The sequence below is a fragment of the Protopterus annectens genome, chromosome 13.part0 (assembly GCF_019279795.1).
Source record: "Protopterus annectens isolate FY-2018-M chromosome 13.part0, PAN1.0, whole genome shotgun sequence".
NCBI classification, from domain to species: domain Eukaryota; kingdom Metazoa; phylum Chordata; order Ceratodontiformes; family Protopteridae; genus Protopterus; species Protopterus annectens.
This window is the reverse complement of record NC_056747.1, coordinates 749,874,025-749,896,757: the sequence shown is the minus strand read 5'-3', so window position 1 is coordinate 749,896,757 and position 22,733 is coordinate 749,874,025. Positions and strand designations below refer to the sequence as shown.

Sequence of the window (22,733 nt, the reverse complement as noted above, 5' to 3'; positions counted from 1 at the left end):
TATAGAATTTTTTGTATAGAATTAATTTAATTATTTTACTACCTATACAAATTTATCAAATCAATATTTATATTTTACTATTTATATTTATTCATATCTAATATATATATATATATATATGTATATTCATATTTATATAGAATTATTTATTTAATTAATTATTTATATATATATTTATACTACATTCATTCTATTAGTTATTGTATAATATATGTCTTTTCATCAGCATCAAGATATTTTATTATTTATTCATTCAACTATATATGCACTTTATCACTCATTCAGTATTTTTAAAGAATGTAAAATCTTGAATATTTTATTTTATTTTGTATTATCAATTGCATTTTTATATGGTTCAACACGAAGATGAAGTGCCCTTTTAAATTTAAAACTTTAACATTGTATTAAGCAATTAATCAATTAACTACTATTGGGAATCAACAATATAAAAGACTGTTGGGATTAGTTTAAAATTGGATTCTGAAGAAGTCTCCGTTGTGGGAGATGAAAGCGCTAAATCCGAGGTGTTTTCATGTTTGTTTTGGTTGTTTACATTAAGGAATTTAGTTTTTAAACTATCTGTCATTCGTGGTCTATGCTGGTAAAGTACTACGGAGGTTCTGCAGAAAAAGGGAGAGATAAAGGACAGCCTTAATAGTGCCGGGACGTAATTGGTGCTTGGTGACATAAACCCTGTATATATATATATATATATATATATATATATATATATATATATAGTCATATATTTATATATTTTTATATATATATATATATATACTCACACACACCCACACACACATATCTCAACACACACGCGCGCACACACACACACACACACACACACACACACACACACACACACACACATCTACCATTTGAAATGTTGAGACCCGCTACAGTGAGTGTTGAAATACAGAGACTGAATTGTCGAAATATCTGACTTAAATATACCAAGTCTGACATGTCATTTCTTAGAATATTCTCTTTCCTCTGAGGCATGGCTATCACGGAGTTGTATATACAAGTTCAAGGGGGGGGCTTACAACTCTTCTGCAAAAGAAGCTTTATGGAGAAGAGTGATTTTTGTGATTAGCTCTTCTCTGGGTTTTCCATCTCTCTTTTTTTTTTTTTTTTTTTTTTTTTTTGTCACTCAGCATATCGAGTTCCAGCATTTCATTAGGGAGCCAAAACACACAAACAGTTTTTAATGCAGCTGTTTCAATATGTTTTGTGAATACCTGGAGAAAACTTATGCAGGCATGGGAAGAACATAAACACTATAAATACTGAATATACTGTAGAGAGGGACTGGAGGCCAGGACTGAATCCTGGTCCCTGAAGCTGTTAGGCAGGCAGAGTAACCTCTGAGCAAGGGCGCCCGCAGTCAGGTGCAAGGGGTGCACTTGCACCCCCCTGGAACCGGCTGGCTGAGAAAGCCATTGTATTTTAATTCAAAAAAATTTTTTTTTTTTTTTTTTTTTTAAAGGGTGTTCCTCTTTAAGAATGCCCTTTGAGTCCCGTCCAGTCGTACAGATGCAACAGGTGTTTGCAACCTGTTTTTGTCTTCTCTGTCTGTGCGACTGATGATTTACGTCTTTGTCTTTCGTGCCTGCTGGGAATTTGAATTCTAGAGGACGTTCAGATTGTGCGGATGAAGTGAGGTAAGTGCATGATCAGTGAAGTTCAAGAAGGAATTACAGGGTGTTTGATATGCATTTACCATTTAGCTGCTTTAGGAGTGCTTTAGGCTGCACCCTTTAAGTCTTATCTTCTACATGCTCTGTTGCTTCTACTGATAAAAGGGGGAATCAGAGCTAAGTACGTTCACTGGTGAACCATGTCCTGTTGTACTTAAAAAGGGTCATAAGGTATCTTGTGGGAAAACTTGTATCTATGTGGTTATATTATATATCGTAAGTAATGAAGTAGGTGTGTCATTTTACTGTTTTAAATAGCAGCCGTGTATAATGTTTTAAACATAAATAGTTTTAAAGTTTGCATTTATTGGAAACCAAGCACACTATACAGCTGCTTTACCGTAAAGGTTTAGTAAAACGTGTTTTGGACATAATTTACGTGTACGTAATTAAAAGTTGTGTGCTCGTTTCCACTTGTGTGTGTTGTATAACAGTTGAAGGTTGTACTCTCCTTAATATATGCCCAATTTTGTGCATGATGCACTAAAATGTGCGTATGTGTAAAGTAAGTCTGTTGACTCACGGCTGCCAGGCTGTAGCAGGCTAGTTTAATGTGCAGTTTGAGACCAGGCATGAGCTTTTTTTAAGTTGAAATTGAGAACTCTCAGCATTCTTCTAATCATTACTCCCTTTGGAAAATGCTGTAGTGGTGTCAGTTGGAAATGTATATATGACATGTCATGTGTCTTTATATCTTTAACAGTGTTTATAGCGATTAAAGTACAAGGTATTACAAAAAACGCTATGTGGCTGATTTGGTAGAATGAGGTTGTATTACTCCCATTAAAGGTTTGTGTACTTGTCATGATACCCCTTTAAAAGTTTAATTGCATTTAGCATAACATAACAAGAAATATGGTTGTGTGTGTGTCTGACCGTTGTAGTCATAACCTGATAAAATAAGCTTCCTGTCACCATTTCGCTAGGAATCTTGGCTGATTTTAGCATATTAGTTAACTCCTCTTCCATTTATTTCAACTGGGGTTCTAGAATGTCGTTGCTGCAGCCACACGATCATTAAAAATAAAACTGGTCATCCCTTAATTTTCAAGGAATTGTGAGTTTCAAGGGAAGATAATTTTTCTGCTGCTCATGCTAAGCCTGCTTAAAATGTGCAACTGTTTTGTTTAGCAAATGGTATCACTATTGTGGTATAGAATTTTTAAAGCAGCACAGCAGGTAGCATACTTGCATCTTGATACAGAGGGCTATAGGTTCTACTCCCACAACATGTAGATTTGTATTTTAAGGGGGTGTATGTCCTCCTTTGGATGAGATGCCTAATAACTATGAACTTGTTTTTCAGCTTGCCACCCATTCCCTATTGCAATATACCAGCTTACCATTCTTTTAATATAATGTAGTCAATTTATTCTTCAAGGGCAGCAGGCATTGAATTTGTAGATGAAACACTGAAATATAAAGTTGTTTTCTAGCAACAACCTCTTCACTGGTTTCAGATCTCTTTAATGTGGAATTATTCAGATGAGTTTTACTTCTGCAAAGATTCTGCATATTGATTGATATTGGTGGATTATATGACAGAAGTTTGAGTAGAGTAGCCCTTTATGGTTGAAATGTTCTGAATTGGGCAGGTTGTCATTATTGGTTCATATGATTTATTTCATTGCTTAAAGGAAAAATGTTCAGAACTATAAATTTAAAACACACTCTAACAAGTGGTGCTGTAATATAATTCAATTATTATATAGTATAATTAATACAGTCAGGAAGGTGAATCAAATAACTTTTGCATGGTTCTAAAAATGTGTGCAAGGAGCCTATGATTTGAAAACAGCCCAAAGGTAAACTTACCCTGCCACTGGCCAGATGCATTTTCTTTGAATGAGGGTTTCAATGTTGTTTCGGTGAATGTGGGTTTCAAAGGTAGAGAAGTTTTGATGCTAAGCCTCTTTTCATTGTAAGACTATTGCTTTGTTTAGGTTTAGTAAATGTCTATCAGTGTTTGTGCTATAAAATTTTAAATAAAAGTTGTAAAAGAAATCCAAATATCTGTAATCATTGTAGAAGTAAAGGATAAAACAGTATGAACACTGAGAGATTTGAACAGTGTCTACGACAAATGGGGAAAAATAGCCAAGTAATGGGACACTGGAATGGCTGCGTGGGTGGGGGTAGGGCACTGTTGGCGGGGGCAGCAGAGGGGTGGGGCTGTGTGGGCGGGGCTTGGGTTTGCACCCCCCTGCAAAAAATCCTGCGGGCTCCCTTGCCTCTGAGCTGCTGTTTTGCTCATGTTGAACAAGTAGTCATAAACCATTGTAATTCAGCAAGCTAAACTACAAAACACTGAGTTAATGAGTTTCATGTTGTAGTGCAGGATTTCATTCCTTCTGCCTCCATATTCTGACCTTGTGACTCTGAGCAAGTCACTTCACCACAAAGTCCTCCCAGGATGCTCCTTAACTGAGGCTTTTGCTTTGTGGGTTTGTTTGGCAAACAAAATAAAAAAGTAATAATTCTTGGAAACTTGAGTCCAGTGAAGGACTAAATAATCTGACTTAAAATTATTTAAATTATTTTAAATCAAATGTCTAAATGTTGTACACCAGTTACAAATCATGAATAAAGTCGTAAATCTAAATCAGTTTTGCAGCCAACTAGCTTGTGAGGCATTAGAGTATGAACTGCATGCCAGCAGCTGTAAAACAGCACCAAGCCACCATGTAAATCACAAACCAGTCAGCAAATTTACCCTAGTTCATTAATTTAAGACATCGGACAGTTTAATGCAAAAAGTCAAGTAGCAGTGGGACTTGCACCATTTTAAGTTGTAGGCCAAACCAACTCTTGTGCTTCCCTGTAGCTTATCAGCTACTTGCTACCATGATTTTTTGTTTTTTTCTTCTAGCTAACTGATCTTCAGGCAGACAATGATGAGCTTCAACGTAGCCTTCAACTGGTGAAGAAGAAATGCCAAAGGCTGACAGCAGAGCTTCAGGACACCAAACTACACCTAGAAGGGCAACAGGGACGGAACCATGAGCTGGAGAAGAAACAGCGAAAGTAGGTCATATGTTTGTAATGTGTTCTGTACTTTGCAGAAGCTACTGCAGCAGTTAGGCTGTGCAGTCTTGATGCAGATTTAGGTTCTTATTATTGTGGATAGGATTAATATCTTCCTGTTCCGTATCATTGTTGTCTCTTCATTTACTTGGCATGATTCCTGAATGTGGATTGCCATTTTCTTTCTTTTTTCTTTCCTTTTTTTGTATTGTTTTTATTCCCTTAGGACACTGCCTTTCCTCTCTTGACTGAACCCATTTGCTCAGGTGAGAGATGATTGCAATGAGGCCATCATCCTTGTATCTGCCATGGCTTTTTAATGCTCGCTTAACCCTGTCCACTTTGTTGCTTGACATGTGCATCCCTTGAAGTGGGATCTTATATTATTGCCCTACACACACACACACACACACACACACACACACACACACACACCCACACACACACAGTGATGGCTACAGCTTATGCAGGCTACTTAGCAGAGCCAGATGTGTGACCCAGTCCTTGTGATGCCTACTGTAACACTTGGACTGCACCACCTTCTTTCTCTAACGTGGGTAAGCCAGTGTTAGCCACTCACTCCAACCCTCCCTATCTCTCTCCTCCAGAGCCCAGATTGCTAATCAGTTCTAAGTCATCTTTATCATATTCGGTGCTTTATCCCTCTGTACTGTAGGAAGGTGGATTGCCTGTCTTCTGAGTGGCCCTTGTCATGTAGCCTTACCAGCAGCTGTTGCAGGATCATCATCGATGTTAAGAGTAAAACAAGTGGTGTTATGCTGTGCAGGCAGATTATGTCCTATTAAATGCATCAGGTTTGGTCATTGGTAAGTTTGTGTCTGCCACTTTTCTGGTTCAAATGGAATGTGTTTTGTAAACAAGTAAGGGACAAGCTTAACATATTTTTTTATTTTTTCTACAGTATTGCTTTTCTATAAATTAATGCATATTAGTACATACCTTATGTCCGTTTAGCCTGTCCAGTTTCAAGCTGGCCCTCAGTGACATCTAGGTGGTGGTTAATTTCAAACTATCTTCCTGAATTGTCATCCTGTTTCTGTAAAATATACTTCTTGTATGTGGTGGTTTTCTTTTTGAATCTCCATTTAAAGCTTAGTATTGTATTAGCATGGGATTACAACCCTTCAATGAAAATTTACATCTTCCCTTCCAAACTCTTCCTCTATTACTGTGTCACTCTTAACGACAGATTCTTGGCTAAGCCTGCATATGACTCTTTGTAATTCATACATCTTTCAGGTCTTTGAGCATTCCTTTTATGTCTGCTGTTCTCCACTGTCTCTGGATTCTCTTAATCCACCCATTTCTCATAAGGCTATCATTGCCTGACTTATATTTCATTAAGCTGTTAAATCGTGTCTCACTGGTAGACATTTTGCAAGAATGCTGCTCTTTAACAGATAATGTACTACTTTGAGAAATCTTTCTGCCACTAGCTAGCCCAATGGTGTAGAAGGGTAAACTCCTGAATGTGATCCAGATGACCCAAGATCAACTAGCAGTATGGGAACTGGAGAAGCGGGCTAGTACCAGCTCATCCATCCTCCTATTAGCGAGATTATCCAGACCACTGCATTGACGTTACTTCTTGGAGAAGATGCATGGTAAGTAGCACTATGGACTGGAGAAGTGCTTAGCCCTGCCAAGCCATTTGTGGCAGCCCTCATTGGACACATTGGCTGGAGCCTGCAGTCATGGGGGGGAGGTTGAGACACAGCAGGCCTTTGCAATGTTACAGATGCCTATGTTAGCAGCCAGGGATGTGGTTAGGACATAGTAAACACCAGAACTTTAGGTTATGAATCATATGATTGTCATAGGCTGGGCTGCCCTTCATTGTGTGGCCTGGGGAGACTAGGGTTTCGCAGTAAATCCTGGTGTGATTGGGTGAAGTCACACACTCAGAACATTGAAATCAGGAAATTGCGTCATATGTGAGCATGCTGATGGAAAGTTGCAGATGAAAGGAACAAATAACTCCATGTCTTCTTAGATGTTGGCCCCATTTGGTCACTTGTGACTCCCATTGGTTTAACAAATGGGCTGAAAACCTATAGAAAGATAATGGCTGTGAGGAGTGGGGGAAAACAAAAAAAAAAAAGAGGCTGTTTCTTGTTTCTTATCTTGCATTTTCCTTGTCACTTCCTCAGCTGGTACAGTTCATGGAGCCAAGCTGGACCCACATAAAAGTTCCCTGTCATGTGCATACATATATAAAATGGTGTCCAAAGAAGAGCTATGGTCTACCTGATTCAGGCTTGTAGACTTTGGAAGGTAGTGTACGCAGTTGTTTCGTCCCTTACCCAGTTCCCATTTTTCCATCTGATCCATGTAGTATGCAACTTGATAACTATGAATTTCTTCCTCTTGCTGTTATGCCAGAGACCATTAACAAAAACAAATCACATAACATGACATCTTGAAGTACTCATTGACTGTATATGGTGTGTACAAATTTATACATATTAACACATGTGCTTTTCTGTCTGCTACGTAAGGGTTAATTATTGCATTTATTTAATAATTATTTATTTATACTGTAGGCTATGTATTACTCTCATTATATTCTTTTTACATTGTGATTGTTGCATTATTTCTTTCTGTCTTGCTTTTTATACTGTTCTCTTTGCCTGGGTCATGGCTGAAAAGGGTTAATATCCCAGTCGACTTACTGAGTTAACAAATAGTGAAATAAAAAAATGGAGTAAATAAAATAAAAATAAACCTGTTTGGTGTTGCAGAACCATAAGACTTCACTGCATTCCTGTTTTTTAACACCTTTATTGAATTATCACTTAAGTCCCTAGGCAAACGTACAGTTATATAAAAACCTTAACATGTTCCTAGCTACAAACATTGTACATCATGCATGTTGTTTTTTGTATAACTATCATCAATCCAACATTACATTAATTGCTCAATTCCTGCCTTCCCTTAAATCTCGCTGCTACTCCAAAACATTATTCTGTATGTATTGTTCCCACAATTTCCATTTTTTTGTATGTAATTTGCTCCCACCATTTTCTAAAGATCACTCTTCAGTTCTTTTTTTTCTCTGTTATAATGTTTTATACTTGAATACAATTGGTTTAGACTTTAATTTCCATTTTCTAATAATTTATTTTCTGGCAGCCACCAGAATTAATCTTTGTAAGGCCTTACTATGTCTGGACAACTCAGATTTTTTATTTATTTTATTTTATTTTACATTTGTTGACCAGGCTAGTCTAACTGGATAGATGTCCATTTTCAGTAGAGGCCCGAGGAGATAAGCTCCATGAAAATAAAAAAAACAAACACAGCAGATAATATATAACAACATCAGTCATACATACAATGTACATTACAGGTTAACACAGAATTTTCATAGAGGACAGAAAACATAACCGTGTAAAATCTTGTATTCCAGCTCAAAAAATAATTTCCTTAGTTAACACCCACTTGCTCATCCAATGTGTCTGATAAAGTACTGTTTAGGGATTTTTTGAAGTCTGCTAACTCATTACACTCTGAAAACACATGTTCCCATGTACCTCTTTCCTCCCCATTACACATCCGCCATTTGTAATCTACCTGAGGAAAAATTCTTTGGAGTCTGCTTGGGGTATAAAAATACCTAAGTAAACACTTCTGAGCAAAAGTCCTAATCTTCTAGACTTGTCCTCCCTTTGTTTCCTTGTGAATTGCTTATCCAGTCACTCTTCTTCTAACTTCCTCTGGTTGATTCCTATAGTTATCATGCAATATTTTGTATGCCCTACACATTATCCCTTTTTAACAGAACTTTCTGCTAGATTCAACTGAATACTCTACCAGAACAGGTTTTTCACTTAGGGATCCCCCTGTCCTTTTCTCTCTGCCTATACTCTATCAATCTCTGGTAGGGAAGGCAGTCTCTAGCCTGCAATCCAAATGTCTTCTTGGCCTCCTCACATTATATTACCTTTTCCTCTCTAGTTATTTTCTCCCAATACCTTGGTTCCTTTGCCAGTTTTCTCCAATAAATTCCAGTTCTCTCTTGCCTGTTCCCTGTATCCCTAATTACAGTCACCCCTAGTGGCAAAATCTCCTGTCTTCACTCTGATATTGGCTTAGTTCTCTGAGTACTTTCTGCTGCTTTATGATGTATATAATAATCTGTATGGATGATATTATCCTACTTGATGATCTGTATATACAATCCCATTCTGTCCTTATTTTTTGAATTTCTTCCCTGTTTCATCATCATTCCTTTCCACTTTGAATTATAGCTTTTTGCTTGTTTTATGTATATGAGCCTTATATGTATAGCTGTAAAATTTCCTTTCAATTCAGGCAGTCCTAAACCACTGTCTTCTGTTACTGCATCCCAGATTTTCTGCGGAATTCCATGTAATTCACACTGATATTTTGTTCCACTGTCTGCCTGCCTGCCTATTAACAGCTGGAAGGTTGCCGTCTCCAGCTGTTTCTGGACAGAATGTGTAGTTTGCTCCATTCTCTTGTTTTAAGTGTTCTGTGTGCAAGTCTGTAGCCATTTGACGACTCTTATGCTGACGTCCTTCAGGTAACAGTAACTGGAAAATGTATATTTTTATTTATTTATTTAAGTAAGTTTGATGACCGGGGAAGTCCACTGGGCCAAGAGCCCATTTTCAGTGGAGGCATGGGGAGAAAAGCTCCACAATAATTGCAATTTACATTTCACATGTTACAAAAGGACATAGTTCATACAGCTAATTTAACATTTACAGATAAGCTCCATGATATTTGCAATTGGCTTGTCACAATGTTACAAAAATGAAAAGGCATAATTAAATACAGAAATTTCAACATTTACTTAGTGAATATTTTTGTTGTAAACTCAATTGTAGGTTTAACATTTCAAAATATAGCTACTAGCCATTAGTAGGTTAGGAAAATATGCATGGAGAGGGTAATAGCATATTTGAGATTGGAGAGTATAGTACAATAGATATTAGAGAGAAAGATTTTGGTAGGGGAGGGATTGTTTTGGGTGGGATGAAGTAATAGTAAAGGTAGTTGGATGGGTCAGTGCAAGGTGGAATGGGGGGAGAGGTTTAAGTTGGAGCGTGGCAAGGTAATTCCCATTTGGAAGAAAAATGAGAGAGTAGCTGAGATTTGAAATGTATATGGTTAGGTAGGTGTTGCATAGGTGTATGGGGAGAGAGTTACACTGTTAAGCTAAGGAGTGGGACAGCAGTAGATGGCCAGGAGGTCGTACAGGTTTGTGGACCTGAAGGAGATTTAAGGTTTTAAGGAAGTAGCGAGAGCTGGGCAGTTGGCAAGTTTAAAGATGAGCTTGTGGACAATGGTGAGTTGTAGGTAACTGAGGTAGTTGGGTTGTTCAAGCCAGTTGAGGGTGAGGAGGGAGTGGCAGTGGTGGGATGAGTTTTTTGAATTGGTTGCAAATTTGGAGATCTTGTGGTAACAGGATTCAAGTTTGGACCGAAGGCCAAGATGGAGATTGGTGAAAAGAGGGGCACCATACATAAGGGAGGGGAGTAGGAAGGTGGATGCAAGAGTTTGATGGATAGAGGGTCTTAGGAAGCAATTGTGCCTGTAGAGGAGATCTAACTTCTGATGGGTTTTCTTGATTGCGGAGCGGATGTTGGTGTCAAATTTTAGTTCTTCACCAATAATGATGCCAAGAAGCTTGGTACTGGGAACAATTTCAAGGAGGGTGTTGTTTTGACTCTGTATGGTGAATGTGGATTTGTCAATGGAGTTTTTGGAAGGGGAAAAAAACATTAGTTTGATTTTATTTGCACTTAGTGCCAGATGGTTAGACTGCATCCAGGTTTCTGTTTAGGAGAAGGCTAGTTGAGTTTTTGCTAGGAGCTCGGAGGGGGAGAAGGCTGAGCAGATGATTGTTGAATCATCTGCATATTGGATAACAGAGGGATTGGTGAAAGTTGTTAATGAATAGGTTGAAGAGAAGAGGGCCAAGAACAGAACCTTGTGGGACACCTGTGAGTGTGGGAAGGAAGGGAGAGGTTGAAGTTTTCCATTAGACAGCTTGTTGGCGGTTCGACAAGTAGCTGGAAAACCAGACGATGGTGGTGGGAGGCAGGTGTAGGGTGGAGAGTTGGGATATATAAGTTGGTTGTGTGAGATGGTGTCAAAGGCCTTTGACAGATCTAGGAATAGTGTGGATATGAACTTGCCTAAGTCATGTTCGAGGTTTATGGTTTTAAGAAAGGAAAGAAGGGCAGTCATGGTGCTGTGGCCAGGGCGGAAGCCGTGTTGGGTATGGGAGAGGAGATTGTTTAGTGTTAGGTGTGCCATGAGTTGTGCTTGTATTGTTTTCTCTAGTATTTTAGAAAGAGGGGAAAGGATGGCAATAGGCCTGAAGTTGCTGGTATCAGTATTTTTGCCACCTTTGTGGAGGGGGATGATGTAAGCATGGTGCCAGATAGAATGGATGTATGATTCTTGTATGGATCTATTTATAAGCATAGAGATGGGATAGGCAATGCTCTCTGCAGATTGTTTGAGGAAGGTGGGTGGAAGGTTGTCTGATGCATTGCAACAGTGTTTGAGTTTCAGGAGAAGTTTTTTTATACTGCTTGTTGGAATGGGCTTGAGGCAGAAGGATGTGGAGGAAGGTTGATGATTGGGGTGGTGGTTGGGGCAGGAGGAGGTGGTGGTGGAGGAGGGGGGTGGGAAGGAAGCTGATAGTTTAGCTATGCAGTCTATGAAGAATGAGTTGAACTGGCTAGCTGTTTGAGGGTTGGAGAGGTTGGGGTTTGGGCAGGGGGTTTCTTTGTTGCCAGGATGCAGCATGGATGAGATGGAGTCCCAGAATTTTTTGGGATTCATTGAGTGCAAGGACTGGAGTTTGGAGTAGTGGGCTTTGTGGTCTTTAATTATTAGTTTTTTTTGCGGAGTTTCATAGTTGCTTATACTTTAGGAGGGTGTTAGGGTTTTTATGTTTTTGATATTGTTTCCATTTTTTTTGTCCTTTTGGTGCAAGGCTAGTTTAGTATATTTTTATAACCATGGGTAGGGATTAGTTTTGATGCATTTGGTTGGGGGGGGGGTTGCTGATTGTGAAGGGTTAGGAATGAGTGGTTAAAGGAGGAAGCGATTGTAGAGGGGACCAGTCAGTATGCTTTAAGCATTCGGAGAAAGTTAGGGGATTGAAAGAGGAGAGGTTGCGGGTTTGGATGTAGTGGTGGTGTTTAGGAGACGGTCGGCGAAGGCTGCTAGGTGATCACTGAGAGGATTGGGTAATGTTCCGTGTTTGGTAATAAGGTTTGGGTGAGTTGATAGGATCCAGTCAATGATGGTTCCAGAGGTGCCATCTTTATTTGGTCTGGTTGGAGATTGTCTTAGTTGGGAGAAGTTGTGCAGGTTGATTGTGTGGGACAGGGCTTCAGAGTTAATAGTATTCCAGTTGATGTCAGTATCACTGAGTATATATATTTCATGTTTTATATTGGAGGAAAACCAGGACAGGATGTTTTCAAGAGTTTTGATATTATCACCAGGGGAAATATAGAGGGCAGCGATACATATGGACTTGTGGTTGTTTATTTTTAGTAAACCTGTTATAATTTCAGCATTGGCAAAGGTTGGTATTTTATTGGAGTAGGGAGTTATGGTATCGGAGGGTGGGGTAGATTATTGCTACTCCACCTTCTTTTTATGGGCTCTGCCGTTGCCAGTGATTTGGAAACCTGGTGGTATCATTGCAAATGATTTGGAAACCTGTATGTAGGATTTCACTATCTTTTATATAGGTTTTCAGCTAGGGTTCAGAAATGGCAGTAATGTCGGGGTGGTTATGGGAGAGCCAGGCATGGAGGTTAGGGATTTTGTTTTTTAGGTTTTGTGCATTAAGTGTTGTAAGGCGAATGGACTTTGAGTCTGTGGGTTGAGTGGAGGGTTTGGTGAGATTGATGTTAGAGATGGGTCCGGGGTTGGGGTGGATGTCGCCGGCTAGTGAGAGAGAGATGTGGTGGAGTAGAAGAGTGAGGCAGTTTTTGGGCAAGGGTAGCTTGGGTTGTGTAAGAGTAGTGATTTTCTGGTACCACATTTAAGAGGGGAGTACAGGGGGAGTTGGGTTGGGAGCAGTTTTGGTTTGAAGAAATAGATTGGGTTAGAGGTAAAGAGTTCATGTGAGATGGATGAGTAGAGTGCGAAGTGAGGTTGATGTTAAGATGTAGTGAAGTGTGTGTGTGAGAGTTATGACAAGGGTTGGGAAAAAGTGTGAGATAGGTAAGAGAAGAGAGAGAGATTAGTAGGGCAAATGGGGTTATAGGGAGAGATGTTATGTAGAGCAGGGAGGGGTGGATGTTTTGGGGGTGATATAGACCTACAGGTGGGTGGAGTTTGGCTTAGGTGTATTGTAATTGGAGAGGTGTTGGGTGGGGAGGAGTGAGGGGATGTATAAAAGTACATGTAGTGGGGGCGGGTGGAATTTGGGGGCAGGGTAGGGGAGCGGAGTGAGCCCGAAGGGCAAACAGAGCAGGTTACACCTTCCTGGAGGAGCAGCTGTCGCCAAACAAAAAATAATCTGTGAGAAGGTTAACAACTACAGAAATGAGGCAGCTCTTCATTTTGGTTTGAATGTTACCTTTCTGTTTGTTTTTATTATTTATGCACCAATGGGGAGCTGCAGTTCACTGAGAAGTAGGAAAATAATGTAGTTATGCCAGGGTTTTAGAAAGGGACATGCAGAAAATTATGACTCAATAGAGTGTTAATTAAAAAAGAATGGAATATGGTATAAGCGAGTACACTACTGGGGATTCCTATGAAGCAAGGGTGAGGAACAGCAGTCGCTAAACAAAAAACAATCAGTGAGAAGGTTAGCAACTACAGAAATAGGGCAGCCTATCATTTTGGTTTGAATGTTACCTTTCTGTTTGTTTTTATTATTTATGCACCAATGGGGAGCTGCAGTTTTCTGAGAAGTATGAAAATAATGTAGTTATGGCAGGGGTTTTAGAAAGGGACATGCAGTAAGTTATGACTGAATAGAGTACTAATTAAAAAAGAATGGAATATGGTATAAGCGAGTATACTACTGGGGATTCCTATGAAGCAAGGGCAGAAAAGCTAAGTCAAAATATGGTGCCTTTCTACATCAGTTTTTTTTATTCAATATGCAAGTACAATCATAAGTACAAATGCTACTTACAGTTGTGCACGCTACTGAGGGATGCCTGTGGGACAGACAGAAACAGAGTGTAGTCAGGCTGAGGTTTTTAGTATTTAAAGATGGCGCCGCAGCTCAGGGGAGGAATAAGTAAACTCTCAAGGGGAAGGGAGAGGGAATAGACAGGATTGACAAGGCTGGGAAACTAACAATAAGATTATGTTAGGAGACTGAGAGAAGATGGGGGGCTAAGAGCCAGGGCTTGGAGAAAGCTGTGAGAAAACAGGTTTGACAGGGCTAGGAAACTTACACTAGAATTATGTTAGGAGAACAAGAAAAGGGGGGAGGCTATGGACCAGGACTTGAAGAAAGCTGTGAGAAGAGAAAAACAATCAACCAGCTAGCCCAGGTCAGTATGTAAAGGTGTCTGTTTATTTGTGTGAATTCAAAAGCAGATTTAGTAAAGCATCAGGGAAGTAGAATATAAAATAAATGTAAAGCTTTGGGAAACTGTATATATTTGTTACAATAAATGGGAGAATAAAATGTAAGAATATAAAAGAAATGTGATATACACAATAAATAAAATATAAGAATATAAAATAAATGCAAAGCTTTGGAAACATTTATATATTTGTTACAGTAAATGGGAGGAAAAGGGGGTCCAGTAGTGTGCACAGCAGAAGAATCAGTAGGAGTATCACAGAGAGATGATTATAATAGACCTACACTGCTCACAGTCTATTGATAAAAGTAGAACTTGCAGTGGCTTTTACTGGTTTGTATGGGGTTCCGCTCTGAGTTCATGTATGCAGGCAGTTGCTTCAGTTTTTTTTTTGGACCTTTGAGTCTGTGTTTAAGGGAAGTTGTGACCACTACTGATGGATGCCCGTGGGGCAGACAGAAACAGAGTATAGTCAGGTAGAGATCTTTAGTATTTAGATATTTTTAGATTTTTAGATTAACAGATATTTCATCTGTTAAATTAAAAAAAATACCACGTATGTTTTAAGTCACATATGCCCCCCCCCCCCCGCACAAGAAAAAGTCTTCATTTCTTTTGTTTATTTGTCTTTCTTCCCTAAAATGAGACTGCAATTTTCCCTACTGAATTTTCTTGACTTACTAAGTTAGGCTTGTATAATGATTGCTCAATGGGAGGTGAAGAAATTGACTTTGTTGAGAGCAGTGTTAACTGCCTCTGCAAAAGCTAGTCCCCAAACATTACAGCATTTATGAAAGTGCTGAAGCTAGGTATTAGAATTCTGCCTGCTCTACGACCTTAATTCTTATGTAGAGGGGTTTGATAGGTCTTTTTGGGTCTATATTATAAAGTCAAAGCTTTAAGTAATCGAATACCTAAAGCTCGACACCTAAACAGCGAAAGCTGCGAACATCAAACGGCCACTTCTGTGAATTCTTTCGTAGGGAAAGAATTTGCTTGGCCGGAGGAAAAAAAAATTTCAAACTTTAATCGAGTTGGGGGGGGGTTCACCCCCCCCCCCCCAACTAACTATACCAACTCCGAGATCGCTCTTCAGTGGAGAAAAGGGCAGATTCCTGATAATGGCCAAGCGAATTCTTCTGTGTTCAGTGGAGTACCATCAATGTGGTAATTCATGGGAACTGGATTTTTCCCAAAGGGGATGATGACACATTTTTTGGCACTGAGCTTAAGGCCATGGTTCTGACACCAATTGTTGGTTTCAGTTAGGCCATTCTGCAGGATGTCAACATTACTTGGGGAGTTAATAATATCTCCCAACTTGCAATCGTCTGCGAACTTTGTCAGCCAGAGTCCCTTCTTGTTGGCCTGGACTTCAGAGAAGTAGGTACCAAACAGGAGAGGACCCAGGACCGAACCCTACGGGTCTCCACTCGTGACTAGTGGGCAGTCTGACTTGGAGTCAGCTACTTTCAGACTGTGGGCTCTATTTGTGAGCCAGTTTGCAACCCACCTAGTGATATAGGGTTTGATGACTAGCTTAGTGAGTTTTTCTTTGATTCCTGAGTGGAGAATGGTATCAAAAGCCTTGGTCAGATAAAGGTAGTCTGTATGAATCACCTTGCCTTCATCCACAGCTCTGGTGACTGTCTCAAAGAAGTCGACCAAGTTGAGCAAGGCATGATCTACCCTTCACAAAACCAAACTGTGGGAGCCAGAGTTTTGGAGATTCCCTATAGTCTTGTTTATTAGGTCCATGATGTTACGTTCCATAGCTTTGCATATCAGGCTCATCAGGCCAATGGGGTGATAGTTCCCAGGGTCTGTAGTCGCCCCTCCTTTGTGGAGAGGGATGACTGTAGCAGTGTGCCATTCGGTAGGGACAAAGGCTGAGGTGAGGTTGTGATTGAACAGGGCACACAGGTAAAGTGCCAGTTCACTCTGTAGTGCATGTAGAACACAGCCAGGGATATTGTCAGGTCCCATAGAAGCGTGCTGTTTTAACCTGTGCAGCAGTAATACTGGGTACCTGGTAAATCTACTGGTATTGTGATTGGCCCTTTGGAGGGGAGAGGGGTAAACCTGGCACTGAATCTGTCGGCCAGTATACTGGCAATATCTGTTTGCTCGGTATAGGAGGTACCATTGTGCAGTAGCTCAGAGCAAATCTGGGTACTGCCGTGGAGATCCTTTACATAACTATAGAAGGCCTTGTGGTTGTCTTTACTATCTGCTGCAATTCTGTTTTCATGGCTAGCATTAGAGGATATGATGAGGGATTTCAACTTTTTGTTGAGGCTGATAAGGGAGGTTTTTCAGTCTTGGGACTTCACCTTATTCTGCATCAGTTTCCTCCTTATGTTGTAGAGTTTGTTTATGGCTCGGGGCCACCAGATTGGCTTCCTTTTTTTGGAAGAGAGCATCTTAGTTCTATCGGGTATGGCGAGTTCCATGCATTTGTGTACGTGTTCATACAGTGCATTGGTGTATGATTCGGTGGTCATACAACTACTCTCTATTTGCATGGTTGCCGTGAAGTTAGCCACTTCTGTTTTTAGGAGCCCAAAGTTAGCTTTGGAGAAGTTTTTCATGGTGGTTACCTTTGCGGAGGTTGGGGTGGTGGTGGAAGGGATATGGATTTCCAAGGTGATTAGTTTGTGGTCTGATCTAACCAGGGAGGAGCTGGCTATTGGTGTAGAGCAGCAGTCGCCCATGTTAGTAATGACCAGGTCAAGGATGTTGCTACCTCTAGTGGGGGTAGGAACGAGCTGGTCCAGGGCATTGGAATTAAAGAACTCCAGGAAACGTTGGGCAAGTGTATTGGTACATGAGTAGTTTTCCCAGTTAATGGAGGGGTAGTTGAAGTCGCCTAGTAAGAGAGAGTGTTAGGTTGGACATTAATATTCTCCAGGGTGCTTAGGAATGTGGAGTGTGAGTCTTGGGACATGGTTGGGGACCTATAGCAGGCTACGACATGAATCGCTGTCTTACCCAATGTTAGCTGCACCTGTAGTATCTCTGATGCGTTATGTTGGGCTACCAGTCTGGAGGTGTGCGCATCCTTTATGAATATGGAAACACCACCACCTTTGGAGCTTCGGCCCAAGCTCTGGGGCTGAAAGGTGTGGAATGAGTTATAGCCTGGTAGTGCAGGGATGCTTTCTGCTGCTTTGAGCCAGGTCTCTGTTACAACACAAATGTCAGTGTTCTCCACTTAAGGAGTGCTTCAAGCAAGTGCATTTTGAGATTTAGACTTCTAGCGTTGAGAAGCATGACCCCCCAAATTGCATTTGTGCTAGGATGTTAGAAAGTGCATGAACACATCATGCTTTCATTCCTTTTTCTTTTCAGGCACCATGGCTCTGAAATCTATTGCTCCAGTGACTACAGTAGCGTCTGACAATGGCCATCTTTGAGTTCCCTGAAAACTCATTGTTTCAGTCTTGCCTTACAGTGGCAAATAGAGGACTTTTTAAATTGTGTATTTTTGGAGTATTTGAGTGTCTGTTGTTAATTTTATTGTATTGTGATTAGGCTTAAATCCAGTAATGCCTTTCAGTTTGAATTGTAAGTACATTGAAACATGGTACTGTCTGTTAGCTTATCTCTCAACAATTTTATCCTGGGAGAATTTTCAGTCACCATTCTGAACTCTGTGGGCTTAGATAGTCCCCCATTAGATTCATAGGTAGGTACTAGGCTATCGGCCCAAGGGCCTAAGTAAGTCTAGCCAACAAGGTTCCCTGGCTTACGCCACCCAAGAAAGTTGATGATCTGTGCCCCTGTTGCGCAGAGCCACAGAAGTGATCCCCGTGGTGTATTTCCTATTTCCCATCCACTCATCAAGATTTTTCTTGAAGAGTGCTAATGAGGAACTTTGCTTAACATAGATGGGTAGCTTGTTCTACAGTATAGGAAGTCTCTGGGACAGGAATCTATCCCCTCCAGCATGTCCTGTTTGTTGTGGTGACAAGGTTTAGGTCCCTAGAGTGTGTAGATTGGAGGTATTGGGATTTCTTTAGGTGTAGCATGTTCAACAGCTCTGGGTTTAACATAGCTTTATATGTTAGGCAGAGATCTTCTCAGAGTAGGCGATATGCTACAGAGTAAAGCTGGAGTTTTTTTGAGACGGTCAGTGTAGGGCATCTGTTTGAGGACAGTAATTCTCTTTGTGAGGTACTTCTGTGGCCTTTCCAGCTGCTGCAGATGTCTTGTGTGGTACATCCCAAAAGGGGCATTGTACTCTATAATGGGTCTAATGAGTGCCGAGTAGAGGGGAACAATAACCTCTTTTTTTCCTGGATGAGAACCCTTTTGTGATGAGGTGTGCCACATAGAAGGATTTCCTGACTGCTGTGGCGATGTGATTATCAAAGAGATTACTGTCCACCTGGGTCCCAAGGTCTCTTATCACACATTCGGCATTAAGTAGACTGCCGTTTATGTGGTAGTTCATGGGTACAGAGTTTTTACAAAAGGGGATGACAATGCACTTTTTGGCATTGAACTTGAGGCCATGCCTCTGACACCAGGCATCTGTCTCAATGAGGCCCAGATCATTTGGGGACTCCACTGTGGCTCCTAGTTTGCAGTCATCTGCGAACTTAGTTAGCCAGAGGCCTTCTGTGTTAGCCTGTACTTCAGAGACATAGATACCAAACAGGAAAGGTCCCAGGACTGAACCCTGTGGTACTCTACTTGTCACTGATTTGAAGTCAGATTTGGAGTCTACAACTTTTACAGTATGGGTTCTGTCAATGAGCCAGTTGGCAACCCATCTTGTGACGTAGGGATTTATACCTAGTTAAGTTAGTTTAGCTATAATTCCAGAATGAGGGATGGTGTCGAAAGCCTTGGTGAGGTCAAGATAGGCTGTGTGAACCACCTTACCCTTGTCTCTGGCTTTGGTGACTGCCTCAAGGAAGTCAACCAGGTTCAGAAGGCACGATCTGCCTTTCACAAACCAAAACTGGGTGGGTTCCAGAGTTTGGAGGTTACCAATGTCTTTGTTTATGAGTTCCAGCATGTCCTGTTTGTTGTGGTGACAAGGTTTAGGTCCCTAGAGTGTGTAGATTGGAGGTATTGGGATTTCTTTAGGTGTAGCATGTTCAACAGCTCTGGGTTTAACATAACTTTATATGTTAGGCAGAGATCTTCTCAGCGTAGGCGATATGCTACAGAGTAAAGCTAGAGTTGCAGACCAGGCTCGTCAGGCTAATAGGGCGATAGTTCCCAGGATCAGTGGTGGCTCCCCCTTTGTTGAGTGGGATAACTGTTGCTGTGCACCATTTAGTGGGCACAAAGCCTGACGTGAGGCTATGACTGAACATGGTGCTTAGGTGGGGAGCCAGTTCGTGCTGAAGTTCATGTAAAACTCAGCCTGGGATGTTGTCCGGTCCCATGGATGCTGTGTTGTTGGGTTTAGAGAGTGCAGCTTTTACCTGCGTAGTTGTGATTACAGGGACTCTGCATTCTTCCTGTATAGATATGGGCCCTTTAGGGGGTGGGGGTAAAGTTAACACTGAACCTATCTGCCAGGGTGTTGGCAATATCAGTTGGTTCTGTAATTTTCTTGCCATTGTGCTGTAACTCAGTAACTCAGAGCAGATCTGGGTGTTGCCATTGAGATTCTTGACATGGCTATAGAATGCTTTGTGGTTGCCCTTAGAATCAGTGGCTATTTTGTTTTCGTAGCTAGCTTTGGAGGATCTTATAAGGGATCTCAGCTTCTTACTGAGGCTGACCAGGGAGCTCCTCCACTCATGAGATTTTACTGTCTTTTGCAACAGCTTCTTCCTTCTGTTGTAGAGTTTGTTTATGGCAGGGGACCACCAGATTGGCTTCCTTTTTTTGGAGGATAGCGTCTTGGTTCTGTTTGGGATAGCACGATCCATGCACTCGTGTAAGTGCTTATAGAGTGCATTTGTGTAGGATTCAGCAGTCGTAACTGTATTGTCCATCTGCATGGTTGTCATGAAGTTCGACACTTCTGTCTTACGAAGCATGAAGTTGACTTTGGAGAATTTTTTGCCATGGTTTCCTTAATGGTGGGTGGGGGTGGGATGTGGATATCTAGGGTGATTAGCTTATGGTCGGATCTGACCAATGAGAAGTTGATCTTAGGTGTGGATCACCGGTCACTCATGTCGGTAATGACTAGGTCTAGGATATTGTTGCCTCTGGTGGGGGTGTGGATAAGTTGATCCAGGGCATTGGAATTTATGTATTCCAGAAAGCCTTGAGTGAAGGAGTTGGTACATGAGTAGTTTTCCCAGTTAATGGTGGATTAGTTGATATCGCCCATTATTAGGGTGTTTGGTTGAACCCTAATATTTTCTAGTATATCAAGAAAAGAGGAGTGGGAATCCTGGGGCATGGTGGGGGATCAGTAGTAAGCTGCAATTTGGATTGCAATTTTGCCCAGTTAGTTGCATTTTGACAACCTCGGATGCATTATGCTGCGCAACTAGCCTGGAGGTGTGGATATCCTTAATGAATAAGGACACACCTCCGCCTTTGGTGTTCTGGTCCAGGTTAGATGGCTGAAAAGTGTGATATGTGTTATAGTCTGGTAATGCAGGGGTGCTCTCTAGAGCCTTGAACCAGGTCTCATTCACTGCACAGATATCGATGTTCTCCATTTTAAGGAGTGCCTCGAGTGAGAGCATTTTGATATTTAGACTTCTAGTGCTGAGTAACATTGCCCTCAGTTTTTGCTTGCGTGTTCCTGTTACGGTGGTGAATTTGTCATTTGAACCTTGCCTAAAAAAGGCATTATAGGGGGTGGCAAGACCTTTATCCACTATCCGGATTCCCAGGGGCGACAGGTGCAGGCCATCTCTGGCAAAGCATTGTGGTCTGTTGACCATGTCGTCCCAGGCAGACAGATACTGGATCCCCTTACAATGACACCAGAAGCTTAGCCAATTGTTGAAGTCAATCATTTTGTCCTTGTACTGCGGTATCATTCTGGGTGATGGCAAGATGCTACTCAGGTCTAGGGTCATACCTGCCTGGGGTACAAGATCGGAGAGCTCTTCCATGACTCTTTTCATGTAGTCCAGGGAGGTACATCTCAGGTTGTTCACACCAACATGGACAATGACAGAGTCATATTTGTACTTGTCCTGGAGTGACCTGAGTGTGTGGGTTATGTGGCAGATCCTGGCACCCGACAGGCAGCTGAGAGTAACCTTCTCCTTGTTTAGCCAGGTGAGTGGGACATCAGTGTGCCTGACTATAGACTCACCTATGACTAGTGTGTTGGGTACGTTGTTTTGCCTTATGGGCTATGGTTTATTGGCACACCAAGTCTGTGGGCTGTGTCTCATTTGGGTTGTGTTCGGGGGTGGAGGTTGCTTGCATTTCTGCTTTGGAGGTCTCTCTTGCTTGAGCAGATTATTATTGAAAACCTCTGCAAATGTTCTTGTGTTTCTATGTGTGGATTTTGGTAGTGTAGGTTTAATGGGACTATGTTATGAGTGTGGTGTGGTGCAAGTGTTTACCTTCTCCTCTTGACTGTCAAGTTCAGTCTTGGTTGGAGAGAGCTTTACCTCCAGTTTGGCTAGATAAGTGCATCTCTCACAGGTTGTGGTGTTGGGTGGTAGGAGGAGAGGGCTGTCTGTGTACATGAGGCAGTTGCTACATTGCCCCAAGATGCCCAGATTCATCAGATAGGAGAGAAGACTTGGTGCTGACCCTTGGACATGCCTGAATAAAAAACTACTTTCCTCTAGACAAGTGAGGAAAGTGAGTATACGAGCTGTTTTTCTCTAAGCAAGTGAGGAAAGTAAGTACAGCTGTTTTCCACTAGGCAAAGGGGAAGGTTGAGTGCTGTAGTAATTTGTAGCTTATTTAGTGCTAACAACAAGTTCTGAAAAAGTGCTGAGCATGAATAAGCAAATTCAAGTCCTAAAACTAAGAATCTGTACCTGGATTTTGTGATAGATATGCTACCTAGTCCTTACCACTCCCACCGATAAGCTAGAAGGCTTCCCTCCAACACAGAAAGGCTTTGGGGGGCTCAGAAGCTTACATACAGTCCTGGATACAGCAGATCTGTATCTGGACTAGATTAGTTAAAGGAAAGGTGGGAAACAAGCGCAAACATGGGCTTTTAAACCAGAAAGTTGGAAGATGGAAAAACTGCCAAATGGACAATATACTACAATTTCTGGGCCAGAAACTACTCTTGTGGTAGATAGGCTACCTAGTGCTTACAACTCCCACTGATAAGCTAGAAGGCTTCCCTCCAACAAAAAAGGCTTGGGGGGCTCAAAAGCTTACAGACAGTCCTGGATACAGCAAATCTGTATCTGGATTAGACTAGTTACAGGAAAGGCAGGAAACAAGCTTAGACATTTTTTTTTTGGAAAGTGGGAAGGGAGAAAGGAGAAAGAGAAGATGATTCAAAATTAAGGAAATAAGTGGCTTGCCC

At 41.2% G+C, this 22,733-nt stretch overlaps 1 protein-coding gene across 7 annotated transcripts in view; it reads left to right on the top strand.

The window, feature by feature from the left end:
- Nucleotides 1-22,733, top strand: part of MYO18A (myosin XVIIIA) — a 2,129,602-nt gene that overhangs the window by 1,496,650 nt on the left and 610,219 nt on the right. For all 7 annotated transcript variants that reach the window (XM_044054445.1, XM_044054444.1, XM_044054446.1 and 4 more), the window contains one exon: nucleotides 4,570-4,724. In XM_044054445.1, the coding sequence (XP_043910380.1) occupies nucleotides 4,570-4,724 (155 nt within the window). The remainder of the gene's footprint in view (nucleotides 1-4,569; nucleotides 4,725-22,733) is intronic.